The sequence below is a fragment of the Lissotriton vulgaris genome, chromosome 4_2, assembly GCF_964263255.1.
Source record: "Lissotriton vulgaris chromosome 4_2, aLisVul1.2, whole genome shotgun sequence".
Lineage (NCBI taxonomy): Eukaryota > Metazoa > Chordata > Amphibia > Caudata > Salamandridae > Lissotriton > Lissotriton vulgaris.
Genome location: NC_141692.1, coordinates 19,666,797 through 19,686,810, shown reverse-complemented (window position 1 = coordinate 19,686,810; position 20,014 = coordinate 19,666,797). Strand labels below are relative to the sequence as shown.

General features: G+C 46.9%; 1 protein-coding gene across 1 annotated transcript in view; it reads right to left on the bottom strand.

The window, feature by feature from the left end:
• Positions 1 to 239: 239 nt before the first annotated feature.
• LOC147718159 (lymphocyte antigen 6D-like) overlaps positions 240 to 20,014 on the bottom strand; it is a 45,821-nt gene continuing 26,046 nt past the window's right edge. Inside the window, exons 2-4 of the mRNA XM_086919232.1 lie at positions 17,385 to 17,501; positions 10,435 to 10,680; positions 240 to 2,217 (exon numbers count right to left, since the gene is read on the bottom strand). Coding sequence (XP_086775358.1) covers positions 10,436 to 10,680; positions 17,385 to 17,501 — 362 coding nt within the window. The 3' untranslated portion in view covers positions 240 to 2,217; position 10,435. The remainder of the gene's footprint in view (positions 2,218 to 10,434; positions 10,681 to 17,384; positions 17,502 to 20,014) is intronic.

The window sequence follows — 20,014 nt, the reverse complement described above, 5'->3', positions numbered from 1 at the left end:
ATGTCGGGCGCTGAGGAGGCGTTCATCCATGTTTCCGTGAGGAAGGCGACGTCTGGAGATGTGGTGTTGAGCAGGTTCCAGAGTTCCACGGCGCTCCCGAAGACGAAAAATGGCTTGCGAACGGGTCAAGCAAGCTACTACGCATGATCGCGGAGCTATGCGTAGTTCGCGGAGTGCAAGTGCATCTTCGCGTAGCTCGCGGAGTGCGGCTACGCGAACTACGCCCAGGCTTACAATAAAGGAGTGAAGTCCCCAGAGTTAAGAAAGCATCATGGGGTGGTAGCAGTTTTGTCCACAATACTAGTCAATTTTAAAATAAAATGCAGATGCAGCTTAAAAACCAGACGAACTTCCTCTGCTTTAGCAAACGGTGAAAATCGTAGTCGTTTTCACTTGCTCTATAAACTTCTGTGGCATTTAAGATCTACAGGAGCCTTTGATTGAGGAATGTGCTAGTGTCAAGACACCTTCAGACAATTGCACCCTTTACAGAATTTTAATCAAATCACATTTAAACCAAATGTCGTTTGATTAATAAACTTTACCCATGTTACCATGCCAAAGGACCAGTCAGGCCGCAATTATTGATTCTACCTTTACAGAGCTGTCACTGAGCTGACAATAAAAAACAACACTTAGCCCTCACACAAAATGTCCACGGCTCTGATAATATGCCTATGATGAAATGTAAATGTAAGCTAAGTTATTTCATAAAATATTATCCCATACAGGCATGCAAGCAAATGTGTGTCAAGTGTCAGCTTTCAAGAAAGATGTCAACTTTAAACGTGAGTGTGTAAAATGGTGGCATTCCAGCCAGGTCCTAATGTGACCAGATAACAAATCCAGACCCATGGCGTGGCTCACCCAATTCATTGGCTGGGTGCCCTCCTCCATTTACAACTCAGACTTAGTACATGGGGCAGTCGGTCACTTGATAAAATGATTTGTAAAAGCCATGGATGTGAAACAAAGAGCCATATCAACATGCACAAATTTGTCAACACTACCTTCAAGGCTTCTCGTAGCAAAAAGGAAGGAGAGTGCTGACAATGAAAGAATGTTTAAAACAAGTGATCTCTTGGCAGGGACTCCCGACCATTGTTTTGTACATGAACATAGTCATGAGTTACCAGAGAGAACTACTGCACACAGGTGGGAAAGAGGTAGGCACATAGCTACAGGCGGGGGTGGGGGGGAGGTGTTTGCGTTATGACACCTCTCAAAATGCATTTTTAATTTGGTAGTTGGGCCCAGTGGCCAGATTTAGTTTGCTAGGTCCATACTGGTTGTTCTTGTTATCATTTCACAGAGGTTCTAGTTTGTTAATTTTTTGGATAGGGATATTAAATCTGTATCCTGACAAGTTTACAAAAAATATAGTAAGTCTGCACCCATTTAAAGACCCTCTGAATGGGTGCAAGGGTACTACTGTTTCAAATTTCCAAACTTTGGCAGTAGTAGTCTTGGAAAGCTGTAGCAATTTCAAGACTCCAGGCATGTTAATGATAATCAGACAACCAAAGGTGATGAGATGAATGCTTGGAAATAGTCTAACCAGTGGCAATTGCTGTGGGCAGCAGACCAACCCATTGTTTTTTGCTCACTGTGCCGCTCCAGACAGAGGCTGACCGAATGCAAATCAATATTGACCCTTTTCCTCGTGGGAACGGTCAATCCCAAACATCGGTCATCTGACCCACCACCTTGCAACCCACTGCAGTTTTAGTTCGAAAACTTGAGATTCATGTGCCCTGAATTTCACAGACTAAGCTGCGTCCCGCATATTAGACCGTTTCCTTCACCATCTAGTGAGTGGTAGAACCACCACATGTGTGGCTCCCTCTAGTTTGGTATTTATTAAGAAATTTCACAATAGAAACCAACAGAGCTGCAAAGTGACTGTAAAGCTTGCTGGCACCAACAAGCACCAAAGTAAACAAATAGGTAAACAGAGAGGAGAGAAATCCGTATTCAAGAGTTACACAGAAAGTTAAGTGTTCTGTACATCTTTATTTACAAAGTAAAGACTGAGAGGAAGTCTTTAAACATTTCATCCAGAGACAGCAGGCAGTGTCTATTCATCTTTATTCATTTAAAAACAGAGTCAGCTTTCTTCACCCAGGAGGCAAGACCTGCCTTCCATGTGTCCTGAGATAATGTCTTCTTCATGTGGAGTCGGTCAGGAGTGTGCAGCCTGGAGCCCCTGATCCACATCTGCAGAAAACAACAGAAACAAAAAAATCACCTTCTAGTAGGAGATACCTCATTGATCTTTTGTGAACAACACGTTTTACTTAAAAACCAAAGGCACAATATGTGCCCGGATACATCAATGAGACTTTCGACAAACACACCTCACTTCGATATTCCCATGCTCCCTTGCAAGCCAGGGGTGTAGCTTCCATTGGTGCATCAGGTGCAGTAGCACCCGGACACTGAGGCCTGAGGACCTCTCTGAATTCTGATGATTTCTGTATTTCATAGCTAAAACAGATGTTCCATCAACTTCCCAGTCCTCAGGTGACTCAATGGCTTCACAAATAGTTCACAAATGTATCAAACACATATTACACATACGAGCGATCAAGCCTGAAATGGATTCCTATGTTAAATAATGGGTGATTTGATTTTCTTGGACAGTGAACCAAACACCTTTCAACTGACACAAGGCAACCTTTTTGGCGGTATTTGGATCAGACTGTGATGAACTGTGCAAAGTTGGCTGGCATCACCGCGCTGCACCATAGCAGCAGCACTTCTGTGAGTTAGAGGTGTGTGAGTTGTAAATTCCAATCTTTTGTGACAAAGATTGTTGTAATGGCACAAGTTCCTACAAGAAAAAGATGGGAATGGGGAGTTCTTTCTGCAATAGAAGTCTGCAACAAAAAGTTGATATGGCAGGTTTAAAAAAAACTTGGAATGGGTGAAGTTGGAGAGTTAATTCGGGGGAAGGATTTCTCTTGTGACCCCCTACTGTCGCCAAGGCTCCTTTCTTGAAGGCAAGTGGAGCTAAAAAAAGGTTAATAGTCCTTCTACTTGGCCACACATGCTAAACACCAAACTAAATGCACAAACTAACCCATCCCTTTTACGCTAAACAGTACCAGTGGCAGCTGGCTTCAATACAAAATGGTGAGGGGTGAAGGTGCTCGACTCTCCGCTAATGCGGAGCTGGAACTCGACCGGTGCAGCACTTCTGCTTTCCACAAGCAGGAAAAAGAAGGTCTTCCTTCCAGCTTGTGGAACCCAACTCCCACCAATCTTGGAGCTGCCTGCATGCTGTGAAAGCTGTTCCAGGATTGGTGGGAGCAGGCTCACCCAGTGCTCCTTTTGAGGCTGGGAGCCAGAGCCAGCAATCCCCAGACTGTTTCACAACCTTTGGATTGCTAGATCTACACATCGCATGTCGGGCTGGCCGTTGCAAGACGGCTGGCCACTCTGACATGCCCACTGTAGACAAGTGCTGTCATCTTGCCTTTGCAGGATTCAGCCCCACCCTCACGTTGTACACAGCACAAGCTGGTGGGGTACTTAATAAATAAAATGGGATTGAATCGCCATTCTATTTATTTGTGTTTGTCTGCTGCACTCACAGCAGGCGGGGCGACGCTCCTGACTACGAGCCGCCCTTGCAAATTACCCTCCCTTTAAGGCTGCACAGAGCAGATCCCCTCCCACCTTTAAATTTCCATGTCTTAACAAGTTTAACTAAGAAATCCTATTTCTTACTCTTTTTCCTTCAAGCTTCAATGTTTCCTAATCTTCTCAGGCTACCTCCAGTTCCTTCTCCAATCAGTCCATTACATCTCTTCTCTTGCCCTCCAATCTCTTTCCTTGCCTTATCCTCGGCTATCTCTTTTCCATCACCAGAGAAACCCTCCGCAGAGGTGTTCTTTCTGACCCCCAAAGCCCTTGCCATCTTCTTCCAAACTTCCATTGTCCTCTTGAATGAAACTGTGTTCCCCCACCAGAAGCAGTGCCCTCGGAATACCGGAAATAACCTCGGCCATTTTATTGTCCAGAGAAGGAGTAGGTTACTCATTTGCTCACAGACAGACAGTTGGTAGACAGGCATCGAGGAGTCAAAATCCCTGGTGTGGAGTAATGGGCAGGAGCTGCAGCCAACGATATGCAACGTCATGTGCGACAAAATGTGATACCCAGCTTTGGGTTAGATGCTTGCGGGGGGTTAAGCCACCTTCATGTGGGTGGCCACAGGGCCGGGCCCTGTAGACAAGGCCCTGTGTGCATTGCTGAAGGCCATGGAGTGGGAGTTTGCGCAGGGCCTGGCCACAGACGAAACATGGGGGATAGGCTTTACGAATGACAAATTATATTAGGTTAAAGTAACATTAAAGTTAGGTATGATAAAAAATATTTGTTTTTGTTTACGAGAAACCTCAGATATTCTCAAAAAACAGAAGGTTAAAGGATTGTTATAGTTAGGTGAATATGTCAGTGACTACATTAATGGTTTGAACTAAAAAAACACAGAATTTCACCAGTTATAGTTAGCAAAGATAACTATAACTTGCACCCCCGCCATGCACCGCTTGTAACCTCTCATATTAGCTCACTCATAACATGTTCTATCACATAATTTATGACATCACTGATGACATCTCAAATTACATCACTGATGGCATCACATATTACATCAACCAATGAGTGTGCTAGTGTGTTGTATAGTTTACATATTGGCAGATAACTACCATATTACTTTTCTATCTATTTCGGTTATGCCTGCACAGCGTGAAATCTCTTGTATTTAATATATCTTAAAAGGGAATCTTATCAGTTCCCCGTGCTGAATTACTGTGTTCATTGGCTTTTGTGTGGAACATTTTTTTGTTAGCTTCCCCTGGCTGCATGCATTTACAATACTTCGACAAAAGCTGTACACACTGTTTTAGCCCAATTCACTGTTATGATGAGACCTCTTCCCACGGAAAAAGCAGAGATCTTCTAACAGTATGCTGGAATGTTTGCTTTTTATTACTTAGTTGTGTAAAGCAGGTAATTTAGCCTTAGGTCGTTTGTGGCATTTCCTATTCATGCCTCAGTACACTTCTTTGCACTTTGTACGCTCTATCGGATTGCTTTTTTCAACGTAGTCTATTTGGTCATTATGATCAAGTTCTTAATGTTGTAATAAACTTTGCATGTTGAAAATAAAGTTAGTATACAAGAGCTATGCTAAACACATAATATCGCTATATTTGACTACTAAACAGGCAGTCACAATTGCAGTTACTACGCAGTTAAAGGGACTTGATTTGACAGATGCAGTAGATGCAGTAACACCAGGACCAAAAGCTCTAGGCACCCCACTAAACCCACCTCATTGCTAAATTTTATGACTAAACAAGGCAGTCAAAAGTGCATTTATCTAGCAGGCAATAGGGTCATGAGTTCAATGGTGCAGCAGGTGCAGTAACACCAGGACCAGAAGCTCTGGGCACCCCACTAAACCTAGAATATTGCTATATTTTACTACTAAACTGGCAGTCACAAGTGCAGTTACCTTGTTGGAGCTCCAGGCTTCTACCAGCCATTATAAGCCCAGAGCACTCCATTGTTTTCAATGGAGCTCCCAACATTTCAGTGTTCTAATTATGCTTTGACTAGGCATTTTACCTCTAAATGTCTATACAGAACACTGGAGTGACTCAAGTGAAAAGACAGGAAAACGTGAATTATGTAGAGGAGGAGTCCACGATTTAGCCCATGTGCTGTACATTTATCCCAATAAAGAATTGGGAGAAGCCAGGCATCATTCTTTAAAACCTACATGTTTTAAATATAATCTGCTAACTATTAATGACCAGATTGTCTTAATTAAAACCCCCCAGATGAATTTGGCTGGCACAATTTCCATAGATTCTTAAAGTATTTTTTATCATTATTTTAAAAATAAATTATGTATATGGTCTGTTAACATTTTATAAAAATTTATAGATGCTGTATTTATCTTAAATTGACCATCTGTGAAGAGGTCTAAATCAATAGAACTGAATTGAAATTGACTGGAGGTTCTTCCTCATGTTTCCAGGACAAAGGAGTAGCTTTGAAGGGTCATTTGTCAGACCTCCTCATCATGCCATAGAGACACTTCAAGACAAAAGACGGTACCCAGCTGACCAGTGGCATTTCCATGTTAGAAATTAGCAGAGTGGTGTATCCTGGGATAGCCAGATGCCACACATCGCAGAAAGTGGTCATCATGAAGGAGGGAACCTGTTTATCCATTGGCTAACAACTGCATTCTCCCAAGTGTTCACAATTTGCTCTTCAAATGATGCTTCACCTTTGAAGATCACCTTTTGGGCTAAAACCTGTGTGGTTCCAGCCTGGGAGAGGTAAAACCTCTCTCCGTGAAGGCTGCTAATGTTGTTTTTTCCTGGGAGTTACTTGCAAGTCTCCCCAGCAGGGCAGAATGTTGTCTGAAGAGGAAAATCCCTGTGTGGCTGTGAATGGGCAAAGGGAATTTAAGGCCATAAAGTGGTAACTTTGTAAAAATATTTACATTAATTTCAATTTAGGCATCAAATTCAGCTGGTCTAAGCCATAAAGACTCAGCAAGAGATAGACAGGCTCCTGTGCCCCTATTACATACAGTGCCCTGGAAGTGCAATGGGATTGTGCTTCCATTTTTGCACCCCTGGGTTTCTGCCAGTGAGAGGTCCAGCTGCTGGGATTCGTCAGTAAGAGGTGCACCTGCTGGAATTCTGCCAGTGAGAGGTCCAGCTGCTAGGATTCTGCCAGTGAGAGGTGCAGCTGCTGGGATTCTTCAATGAGAGGTCAAAACTGGTGGGATTCTGCCACTGAGAGGTGCAGCTGGTGAGATTCTGCTGTGAGATGTTCAGCTGCTGGGATTCTTCCAGTGAGAGGTGCAGCTGCTGGGATTCTGCCAGTGAGAGGTGCAGCTGCTGGGATTCTGCCAGTGAGAGGTGCAGCTGCTGGGATTCTGCCAGTGAGAGGTGCAGCTGCTGGGATTCTGCTAGTGAGAAGTGCAGCTGCTGGGATTTTGCCAGTGAGAGGTGCCAATGAGAGGTGCAGCTGCTGGGGTTCCTCTGTGAGAGGTGCAGCTGCTGGATTCTGCCAGTGAGAGGTGCAGCTGCTGGGATTCTGCCAGTGAGAGGTGCAGCTGCTGTATTCTGCCAGTGAGAGGTGCAGCTGCTGGATTCTGCCAGTGAAAGGTGCAGCTGCTGGGATCCTGCCAGTGGGAGGGGCAGCTGCTGGATTCTGCCAGTGAGAGGTGCAGCTGCTGGATTCTGCTATGGGAGGTGCAGCTGCTGGGATTCTGCTGTGAGAGGTGCAGCTGGCGAGAGGCCTCAAGCCGCCAATGCCAAACTGAACAGAGCAGTTGTGATGGAGGCTTGGCACCAAACCTGGCTCTGGACTGGTGTGAGCCCCGTGTGCCCAGTGCATTGTGGTCCTCATTGCATCAGTGAGCCGCATACATTTCTATCTTTACAAGGAGGGCTGCGAGGAGACAGCACCAGGACCCTGGCAGGGTGCAAGGATATATCGACAGGCATATGGATGCCAGCTGTGAAAGGTGCCGCTTGTAAAAAACACCTGAATTCACGGTGTGGATTGTATGGGAGGGCTGTCCCTTCCGGAGGCTGCAAGAAGCCACAAATGATTGCTTGTGATGGCACGTGATGGAATGGAATGCAGCTCCGAGCAATTGCTAGTGGCTGAGATTCATGCAAACATCTTAGCCATATCTTTTTGTCTAAATAAGTGTTTGCAAGTTGTTTATATCAGATGTGGCCCCGAGCTCACCAATGAGGCCCAGAAAAGATGTAGTTGGGCTAGCAAGGCTTGGGCTCTGGGTCAGAAGGGGCTGGACTGTCTGGCCTGTCCCTATTGGAGGAGGGAAATGAAATGAAATGAAATGAGAGTTTATAAAGAGCGAACTACCACTCCTAGCGGAGTCTCCTGGCACTATCAACAACAGATCAAGTGAATAAAATAGGCCTAAAGGAGCTTTTGGCAGCAAGCAACTGATAGACCAAAGATCCACGTCTTTAACTGTTTTCTGAACTGCCCCTCATGTTCAATGGCTCTAAACTCATTGGGCATGCTGTTCCAGGCTTTGGCTCCCAAGACGGTCGCTGGTCTTCCGCTTCTGGTGACTAGCCATGCTGGAACACTGAGCAGGTTGGCCGTGGTGGACCTTAGCGTTCTTGTCGTGGTGTACGGCCTAAATCTTGCTGAAAGATATCCTGGGCCTAGATGACGATGGGCTCTAAATGTTGTCAGTAGGAGTTTGAACAGGACCCTCTTACAGACCGGGAGCCAGCGAAGGGTCTTCAGTGGAGCTGAAGCCAACGCCCTGCGTGGTAGTCCTAAGACCAGTCTGGCCGCTGCGTTCTGGACTACCTGAAGTCTCCTCAGGAGGATTTTGTTGGTTCCTGCAAGGAGACTATTACAGTAGTCCAGTCTCGATGATATGAGGGCCACTGCTACAATCTTTTTAGCCACAAGGGGAATTTAATTAAAAATCTTTCTCAAAGTTTTTTGAACCCAAAACAGGTCCCGGTCAGTTTCAAAACATGGGGCTTGAAGGAAAGGGCAGAATCAAACCACCCGCCTATGTTTTTGGCCACTTCCACCGTTGATGGCGGTGCTGTGGTGTCGTCTGGCCACCAATCCTTTGCATGAGGGGACAGCGAGAACCCCTTTAGTTGTAGTGTGTCCCTGTAAGTCATGGCACTGAGGAGACAAATGATGATGGAATGGAATGTGATCCATAGTAATTAACACTGCCTGAGATGAATACACCCAGCCAACCTTCTTTAATTGAGATTACTAGTCCTGTTTAACCCACAACGCAAAGCGGGGAGTGGTTTTCCAGGTTACAACGGTACTAATGAGGTAACGTTGTACCCCAGGCCTATGGATGTCTCTATCACTGCAGCACCTTCACCACAAAATGCAGCTATGTTATGTTATGTTATGTTATGTTATTAAAGCTTCTAGAGTGCACGGTTACACTAGGGTGTACTGTCGCTGAGCACTGCCTACATGATTACAAGAAATGATAAGACTGTTCAGGAAAGAGCCCGGTTTTACCTCTGGGGAGCCGACCCTGGCTTCAGGTCTCCTCCCTGGACAACTGGAACCGAGCCCAGTTCGCCCACTCACCATTAGTGGATTCACAGAGGCACTGGTTAACTCGTTTGGTTAACTAGTCCTCCCAATAACTTGGGATGCTCTTCAGATGGACACTGGTCACATTTGTTAACCAGAGAACATTAAAGGAACACACTGCAGGTGTAAGGGCTCGTGGAAAGCAAGTTAGCTGGACCTGACGTACATCCTTGGAAGGTAGGAATGACCTTTGGCCGTGACTGCTGCGTCCCCGCCCCAAACATTTGGAATGACCCCTGCTTGAAACCAGAGGAGCCTTAACTGAGGTCCGTCCCAGGACTGAGGATATAGAATGTGGCAATGCACTGACTGAGCTGACACCAGGGGGCAGGGTCAGGGCTGAAGCTGCCTGAGCATAACAATGGCCCCTGCAGACTGAAATCAGGGTCTGATCACAAGCTGCAAGGCAATGGGGGTGTGAAGTCAGCACTGGAATCACCTCTTTTGTGCAGTACCACCCTACCAATACACTGCCAATACATGTCTGACCTTACATGTTTCTTTTGAACTCATTTTAAGGCTGGAAAGAGTAAACCAACTGAGCCAGGTGGGACGCATTTCTTTGCGTGGATGACGTTTGCGTCAGAGCTCCTGTGTTACCTAAAACTTTAAGACCCATCATGGCGCAGTGCCAGTTTTAGGACTGATTGTGCTGGCCAGGGTTTTAAGGACTGTCTCAGCTCCATCTTTCCCGTTGGTGCATCTGGTTCAGCGCCACTGGTCACCTTGGCGTAAACAAAGACCTGGGCACTCAGTTCATGGAGAGTGCCATGCCCTGGAAACTGACTGCACCAACCAACTCATTGCCCAGCAGCCACAGACTCACTCACTCTGAGCTCAGGGGGGTAGCTTGGTCAGTGAGATTGGGGAGGGGATCTGGGGTGGGCAGGGGCTTCAGATTCCCCTGCAATCTCGCTGGCAAATAATGTTCAAATACATACACGACAAGATGGGCGCAAGAGAGAGGCTAAAAGGACACAAGTGCGGATTGGCAGGGGGAGTAAGTGAGAGAAAATACAATACTTTGTGTAAAATAACCAATGTTTTTGAAGACTTTCAATGTAAAGACGGAGAGTGTGTGTGCGTTTTTGTTTGTCTTTATGTAAAACTTCCTGGTGAAATTCGACAGACATCTCACCAAACCCGACCGAAAGCACCTGTGCCCAACATAATGCTAGAAAATATATGTATTAGGGGGTGTAGCACCCCAAAAACCCCCCCTAAAGCTACGCCGCTGTCTGAACTGAGGTCGTACTGCCACGGACATACCTTAGAGACGCACTCCCAGCAGCAGGGCAGTGACACCCACTGCGACGTAGAGCACTGCGTAGCTGGACCTCACACTTGGAGCCCCAGTGGACTTGGCGGTGGTGCTGGGTGCAGTTGTGACCGCGGGTGCTGGTGTTCCGTTGCACAGGTCGGTGGTGCAGCAGCTGTTAAAGCCAAAAATGTCGATCGTAGAGACTTGGTAATTTGAGCAGGCTGCAATACAGCCCTTGAGGAGCAGGCTTCCGGCTAGAAGACAAAACACAGAGGGGTATTCAGGCCCGGTTGTAGCGGGTGGGACAGGCCCACCCAAACATGAGCCTGGCCCCCCCAAAACATGAGCCTGGCCCACCCAAAAATGAGCCTGGCCCACCCAAACATGAGCCTGGCCCACCCAAACAGGAGCCTTGGCCCTCGCAGTGAGGGCTTGAAGGCAGGTGCCCACCGGCAGTGACCTCAAATAGTGTCTGTGTGTGTGTGCGCCCGGGCTGAGACAGCTTCCCGAGGGCGCACACACACACAGACAGTTTTTGAGATTATCACAGCCGCACCGAGTGCTTCACAGGTCTATAAAAAACCATTTACATATAAACGCGGCTTTGTTTATTTTTTCACCCCTTCACATCTCCACATGGCGAAATGCAACCAATCCTTTCTTTGACATGGGTCACCTTTGCCTACTGTTCTGCTGCTGGATAATTCTTTTTCTATGCAGCACAGGAGAAAATAAGTTTGTTTATTCCTCTTCACCTTTCCTGACCCCTGCAGCTGCTTATCACACCAGGCTGCCTGTGACACAAAGTTTGACTAATGGAGTAGTAGGTAAGAGAACGTGTTACTATTTGTTTTTCTTTTAAAAATCTGCACAGGCCCAGCACAACACATACTTCATGTGTGCTTCATTTAAACAGTGTTATCATTATCATGGCTGATGCAGGACAACAATTAGACAATACAAAATGCCCAGATAACGCTGGTGATGAAGGATCCTCCTGGAGAGCAATCATTTGTCTGTTAGTAGTTTTTAAATGCAGATGAACTGTATTTTATGTGGATAGCTCGGTGGGTTACTGCCTTTCTCACAGAGATCCTTGTGTTACTTGAAGTTCAAAAGTTACATTCCTAACATAGGACAGTGACCAATGAACTGTCAAAAAAGAGCGACATACAAACATGAAGGTATAGTTAGAACTTGGCTTTTTTTGTTTTGTGATATAGTTAGCATTTCCTCAGTCTTTCATTATTCTAATGTTGCTAATATGAGTATGTTTGGACAGATATACATTTTTATCAGTAAAGCTGACCCCCATGGAATACTTTTTAAATCCTAAGGTTGGGTTTCCACAGACCAAACCCTTTTAAAATATACTGCCCACCAGAATGGGTGACGTGATTCCTACACCTTGTAATCCTCATTGGCTAATGTGACATGCCCTGTAGACTGATTTACATACTTGTATGATTAATTGTCTCTGTATAATGTGTGCATGGTGTAAAGTACTGACACACACTACACTGATATGAGTAGCGCTATACAACAAATGAAATGCATATGAGAGAGTGACTATGTAGAGATGAGGGAACTGGAGGAGGGTGGCAGTGAGGGAATCAGAGGAGGAGGTCCATGGGGGGCTATGGAGAGATGAGGGGCGCTGGTGAAGGCTGGCAGTGAGGGAATCTGAGGAGGAAGTCAATAGGGGGCCATGGAGGGATGAGGGGCACTGTTGGAAGGTGGTAGCAAAGGTATATACGGAGAAAGAGGATATTGGTGTGGCGCCAAAAAAGACTTTCGCATCAGCGCTGAAGCTGGCCCTGTCATGGCCTTTCTGTTTTTGTTTATTTAATTAGCAGAGGGGTTACTGTGGAACATGCTTTAAAGTGCCTGCTAATTATATTTACTGCTATATTCAATGTTTTAAGTTTGAAGGTGATTTTACTAATGTTTTTACCAAGAAAAAATTAAGTGGAGCCCGATGGTGCCTGATATGGGGTTGGGGCCCAATGTCAGCTGTGAGATAAGGTGCACTGGAGAGGAGTAGTGGATAATCAAGCCTGTAAGAGAGTGCGTTGCAGAGTCCAGGGTCAGGTGGAGGTAGGTTTGAAGAGTGATTCTTCCACAGAGGAAGCCCGTGAAGGGTCACTTGCCTGATACTCCCACCTCAGAAACCTCCTCTTCCCTTCAAAGGAACATTACATGGAAAAAGCACTTTTGAGAGTGACAATATTTAGAAAGAGATTTGGAAAAGAGTGTGTTGTACTGGGCCTTGTAAGACTAAGAAGAAATAACGGAGCGCCCTGAAGCAGGTCTGCCTAGACATATATCCGACAAATCATGCCCGCAGTGGCCCATCCAAATGCACCCTTGGCCCACCCAAATACAAATTCCTGGAGCCGGGCCTGGGGGTATTCATAGACTGCCCATGCGAGGAGTGACCAGATGGACCATCTACGCAGCGCGGGTCCATCCTCCAGAGGAAGGGGACGCATGGGCCAGGTGGCTCCTGAAGCCTTACCCATACCTGTACATGAGGTGAATCAGGAGTTTAAGGGGCGTCGCAGGCCCCCAAAAGGGAGGGCAGGGAAGGGTGCAGTGGGGCAGCGAGTTCACATGAGCAGTCACATTCATGCAGACGCAGAGGCAGGTTTTAGTATGAGAACGGGTGCATGCACATGAGGCAGAGAGCACAGAAAGAGCTGCCAGAATTACAAATATGAAGAGGCACAGAGAGAAGGGTGCACATGACGCTGAGAACAAAAAAAGAACTGCCAGAATTACACATATGAAGAGGCACAGCGAGAAGGGTGCACATGAGGCAGAGAGCACAGAAAGAGCTGCCAGAATTACAAATATGAAGAGGCACAGAGAGAAGGGTGCACATGACGCTGAGAACACGAAAAGAACTGCCAGAATTACACATATGAAGAGGCACAGCGTGAAGGGTGCACATGAGGCAGAGAGCACCGAAAGAGCTGCCAGAATTACACATATGAAGAGGCACAGCGAGAAGGGTGCACATGAGGCAGAGAGCAAAGAAAGAGCTGCCAGAATTACACATATGAAGAGGCACAGCGAGAAGGGTGCACATGAGGCAGAGAGCAAAGAAAGAGCTGCCAGAATTACACATATGAAGAGGCACAGCGAGAAGGGTGCACATGAGGCAGAGAGCAAAGAAAGAGCTGCCAGAATTACACATATGAAGAGGCACAGCGAGAAGGGTGCACATGAGGCGGAGAGCACAGAAAGAGCTGCCAGAATTACCATATAAAGAGGCACAGCGAGAAGGGTGCACATGAGGCAGAGAGCACAGAAAGAGCTGCCAGAATTACACATATGAAGAGGCACCTAGACAAGGGTGCACATGAAGCAGGGAGCATGTAAAGAGCTGCCAGAATTACAAATATGAAGAGGCACCGATAGAAGGGTGCACATGAGGCAGAGAGCACAGAAAGAGCTGCCAGAATTACACATATGAAGAGGCACAGCGAGAAGGGTGCACATGAGGCGGAGAGCACAGAAAGAGCTGCCAGAATTACCATATAAAGAGGCACAGCGAGAAGGGTGCACATGAGGCAGAGAGCACAGAAAGAGCTGCCAGAATTACACATATGAAGAGGCACAGCGAGAAGGGTGCACATGAGGCAGAGAGCACAGAAAGAGCTGCCAGAATTACTATATAAAGAGGCACAGGGAAAAGGGTGCACATGAGGCAGAGAGCACAGAAGAGCTGCCAGAATTACACATATGAAGAGGCACAGCGAGAAGGGTGCACATGAGGCAGAGAGCACAGAAAGAGCTGCCAGAATTACACATATGAAGAGGCACCTAGACAAGGGTGCACATGAAGCAGGGAGCATGTAAAGAGCTGCCAGAATTACAAATATGAAGAGGCACCGATAGAAGGGTGCACATGAGGCAGAGAGTACAGAAAGAGCTGCCAGAATTACACATATGAAGAGGCACAGCGAGAAGGGTGCACATGAGGCGGAGAGCACAGAAAGAGCTGCCAGAATTACCATATAAAGAGGCACAGCGAGAAGGGTGCACATGAGGCAGAGAGCACAGAAAGAGCTGCCAGAATTACACATATGAAGAGGCACAGCGAGAAGGGTGCACATGAGGCAGAGAGCACAGAAAGAGCTGCCAGAATTACTATATAAAGAGGCACAGGGAAAAGGGTGCACATGAGGCAGAGAGCACAGAAGAGCTGCCAGAATTACACATATGAAGAGGCACAGCGAGAAGGGTGCACATGAGGCAGAGAGCACAGAAAGAGCTGCCAGAATTACAAATATGAAGAGGCACCTAGACAAGGGTGCACATGAAGCAGGGAGCACAGAAAGAGCTGCCAGAATTACTATATAAAGAGGCACAGGGAAAAGGGTGCACATGAGGCAGAGAGCACAGAAGAGCTGCCAGAATTACACATAGGAAGAGGCACAGCGAGAAGGGTGCACATGAGGCAGAGAGCACAGAAAGAGCTGCCAGAATTACACATATGAAGAGGCACAGCGAGAAGGTTGCACAGGAGGCAGAGAGCACAGAAAGAACTGCCAAAATTACCATATAAAGAGGCACTGAGAGAAGGGTGTACATGAGGCAGAGAGCACAGAAAGAGCTGCCAGAATTACAAATATGAAGAGGCACGGAGAGAATGGTGCCCATGAGGCAGAGAGCACAGAAAGAGCTGTCAGAATTACAAATATGAAGAGGCACCGAGAGAAGAGTGCACATGAAGCTGGTAGCACCAAAAGAGCTGCCCGAATTACTCATATGAAGAGGCACAGCGAGAAGGGTGCACATGAGGCAGAGAGCACAGAAAGAGCTGCCAGAATTACACGTATGAAGAGGCACAGCAACAGACGAATGTTCTGCTATAAAGAAACATACCCCCAGCATTAGCCTGTCTGCAAATATCAACAACACAGGTAAACTGACATTTTCTACATTTAACAAAGAAAGTGTGTTAAGGGTTTGAAGCATTGAAGACATTCTGTGTTTATGCCCGGACAACGTCGGGACAGGGGGCTAGTTGCATATATAAACAGGCACAGCGAGAAGGGTGCACATGAGGACGGGAGCACAAAAATACACATATGAAGTGGAACAAATAGAAGGGTGAACATAAGGCTGAGAGCACACAAAGAGCTAGCAGAATTAAGCATATAAAGTTGAGCAGGAAGAAGTGTAGTGTAGTTCCTATTTTCCCAAAAGGCTCTGCGCATTGGAATAACATAAACAGCAGTGTAGACGTAGGACTGAGGTCATCTAGGTCTCTACTGACTATGTTAAACTTAATTTAGGTTTGCGCCAGCTAGCTCAGAGGTCACTGGAAACTTTCTTGAATGAATAGGGAGGGACAAGCTCCCCTGGCTCAGACAAGAAGGGATTCAGTTTCCGACAACCGCATAAACATGACAACTTTGCTCTCTCAGAATAAGAGTATATCTCTAGAGTCGTGTGAAAACAATAGACAGCTATTTCACTCAGTCAGCAGTGCATACTTAGTTTCACCAGAGTGCAGATAAATAGAGAGACGGGCGTTTTTCAATAAAAGGTGTTATTTATTGAGCAGTCATCTTTCTCATGCAAGAGAAATGAATTGCCACAATTGCAATAATTAAAGTAAAGTAAATTGCGTACAGTAAAAGTAGTATTATGAAATAATACTGTAAAAGCATTGATACGGTTTCTTAGCCATATGATACTTTAAAATGGATAAAATATATACATACATAAATACACTGACTAACGTACTCAACTGGTGCTTCTAACTAAGCCTACCCCGGTGTACCTGACCTAAGCCTAATACGTGGGATGGGACGACTAAGTATCAGTTTTTAGTTAAGTTGGTTAAGATAATTTTGCCAAGAATCTGCATCAAGAATTCTCCTAAGGGTTTAGTCAGCTCCGTACCTTGGTAATAGAATGTGGGAGGTCTGGTATCTCTTTCTTCAGGACTCGATATCCCAGCAACCCGCAAGGGTAGGCTGGAAACACCGGAGCTGGATTTTCTCAGCTGGAGAAAAAGACAGCGTCTCTCTCAGTGCGTCAAACGGGAGGGGCGGCTTCCGTGGGCACTCGCATCAGTGGGCTCTCGGGCAAGTAGATGGCCACTCTGCTCCAAACCACTGTGTGTTTGCTTAAGGCAACTGTTGGTATTTTATACCTGGAAGGTGCCAAGTTTGACGTAAGGTTGGACATAAGACGTCACTAAGAACTAACAGTTCTTTCTGGACTTCAGGACTTCTTGTTCAAATCAAAACAAAAGCAGGGGGGGTTTTCCGGGCTGCTGGAGGCTTGGTTTGTTTAAAGAATGCGTTGTGCTTTCTAGGAGTCAATGGGAGTAGCCGTGCTGTGCTTTGGATTGCATGGGCTATTACTGAATATGGATCTGATTCTTATGCCTTTATCAGGATATTATTGATTATAACCTCACAAGGGCATAAATCGGGAACATAGAATTAGGGTCCTAGATAGGAACACGACAGAAGGGTGCCATGAGGGGGCAAGTCAAAGGGTGCACATGAGGGGCAGGAAGTTCTAAAGCACAGTCACTCACAAGAAGGAATTTTGCGAAGCGTTTATTGGACAGGGTGCACATGAAGCAAGGAGCTGATGAAGAGACATCACAACCAGGGTTATAAATGGGAGGAGATCGGCAACCACCTGTCGAGGGCACATGGCTCTTTCTCAGTCCCTCACAGGTAAAGAGGGTGACTGTAGACTGGTCAGGCACCTCACCTAACACCGCTACAGGGGAAGGCTTTGCAATTTGAGTTAGGGTGGGAGCGTGATGAGGACGCTGGCCAAGGACGGTCAGGTGGCCACAGCATCCTATCCACAGGTTACCGCGGAGGGAGAGGGCGGACACCTGGTACGCAAGCTCACAGGGTCATGCTGCAAACAACAACACATGATGTACCCAGAACAATACATTTGTCAAAGTCCTTACTCAATGTGGTTGTCCCGTTGAATTTGAAACAGTTCGTTTGTCCATCTGGGCAGGTACTCGCAGAGTTGCAGTCTGCGTTGTTGGTAGAAACACAGCTGTGGCACTTCAGCGAATGAGCTGCAAAGATGAGAAAACAGCGAATAATACGGAGATCCCCCAATGAGACGGTGTCTTTTGTGAAAAAGGCAGCTTTCCTCTGAAGCAGGCTGAGCTCACAAACTCTGTCATATTTTAGTTCAAACACGCGCTGTAAAAGCCTCTGTTGTGGACTGACAGTTATCACTACCCCATCTCACTTCTTCTAAGCATTACCCACCCCTTACCACTCAAAGACCACTCCCCCACCTGCAAATATCAACATTACACAACATATCTATCTCAGATCCTTGTACCCCTGCTGCCTTCTCCTGAATCCCTTCTGATGGATGGTTCAGTCTGCTTGCACTGGGCTCAAAGAGGCTTGTCTTTCACTCTTTCATCACAGACACAGGCTGCCTCTGCTATCAGTCTGTAATCTTGCTCTTTTCACCCTGATTTTTCTGCTCCATCAGCAGGACCAGAGCTCTCTTCTTCCACCACAAGAACACCTTTCCCCTAAAGGTATCCTCTCTGCTAGAGGTGGGCGTAACTCGTGTCATTACGTGTAGCATAATCACGTAGAATTACCTAAAGATTCCACAAGATTCTGATCAATTATGTGAATATGCAATTCTGCATTTAGCTCTATTTCCGTAGCATGAAAATCCCCCCTTGCACCCAAAATGAATGTGAGGATGGATGTTGCACTATGAAAGTAAAGCTAAATGCAACAACATGCAAACAGCTGCGCGAGCAACCACTTGGGCCCGCTGAATGTGCTCTCACCGTGGAATTTATTGCCTCCAAATGATTCTTAATTACACAAGCGGGTGTGTTATTATCTGCATTTCATGCCAAAAACTAATGTAAAATGACTAAAATTACTCTAATGACCCCTGCATAAAATTTAAAAAAGCTCAGAGGCTGTTGCCAGTAGAGACGTTAGGAGTTTAGGATATGGGTTGGTTCACATTGGGGCAGCCTGGAGCTCAGGGGTTGTTGCTGGTGGAGGAGGTAGGAGTAAAGGATATGGGTTGATTGACACTGGGACAGCCTGGAGCTCAGGGGTTGTTGCTGGTGGAGGAGGTAGGAGTAAAAGATTGGGGTTGATGGACACTGGGACAGCCTGGGGCTCAGGGGTTGTTGCTGGTGGAGGAGGTAGGAGTAACGGATATGGGTTGATTGACACTGGGACAGCCTGGGGCTCAGGGGTTGTTGCCAGTAGAGACGTTAGGATTAAGGATATGGGTTGATGGACACTGGGACAGCCTGGGGCTCAGGGGTTGTTGCTGGTGCAGGAGGTAGGAGTAAAGGACACGGGTTGATTTACACTGGAACAGCCTGGGGCTCAGGGGTTATTGCTGGTGGAGGAGGTAGGAGTAAAGGATATGGGTTGATGGACACTGGGACAGCCTGGAACTCAGGGGTTGTTGCTGGTAGAGGAGGTAGGAGTAAAGGATATGAGTTGATGCATATTAGGACAGCCTGGGGCTCAGGGGTTGTTGCTGGTGGAGGAGGTAGGAGTAAAGGACATGGGTTGATTGACACTGGGACAGCCTGGAGCTCAGGGGGTTTTGCTGGTGCAGGAGGTAGGAGTAAAGTATATGGTTTGATGGACACCGGGACAGCCTGGAGCTCAGGGGTTGTTGCTGGTAGAGGAGGTAGGAGTAAAAGATATGGGTTGATGGACACTGGGACAGCCTGGGGGTCAGGGGTTGTTGCTGGTAGAGGAGGTTGGAGTAAAGGATATGGGTTGATGGACACTGGGACAGACTGGAGCTCAGGGGTTGTTGCTGGTAGAGGAGGTAGGAGTAAAGGATATGAGTTGATGGACATTGGGGCAGCCTGGAGCTCAGGGGTTGTTGCTGGTGGAGGAGGTAGGAGTAAAGGATATGGGTTGATGGACACTGGGACAGCCTGGGGCTCAGGGGTTGTTGCTGGTGGAGGAGGTAGGAGTAAAGGATATGTAAATGTAAATGTACAAGTATTTATATAGCGCAAACCACCCACATCGCAGGCATCTAAGCGCTTGCTTAGGGAACCCGTCCTAGTATTCCCCTGTGAGATAACCCCGGCAGGGTATCCACAAGGTGAAAGCCAGGCATCCCGCCGCGAGGGGCCGTTGTGGAGATTAAGCAAGCTATTGCCCAGAGTCGCAGAGTGTGAACCCGTGAGTCGAGAAGGCACCGGAGCGAGAATTATCGAGACCGTGGAATTATTGAGCCCAAGCCCCGTCGAGGCGGGGAATTGAACCCTGGTCCAGTGCCGATCTCAGCTTCCGGGTCTGCCGCCTCTAACCCCTGAGCCACACTTCTCCATATGGGTTGATGGACACTGGAACAGCCTGGGACTCAGGGGTTGCTGCTGGTAGAGGAGGTAGGAGTAAAGGATATGGGTTGATGGACACTGGGACAGCCTGGGGCTCAGGGGTTGTTGCTGGTGCAGGAGGTAGGAGTAAAGGACATGGGTTGATTTACACTGGAACAGCCTGGGGCTCAGGGGTTATTGCTGGTGGAGGAGGTAGGAGTAAAGGATATGGGTTGATGGACACT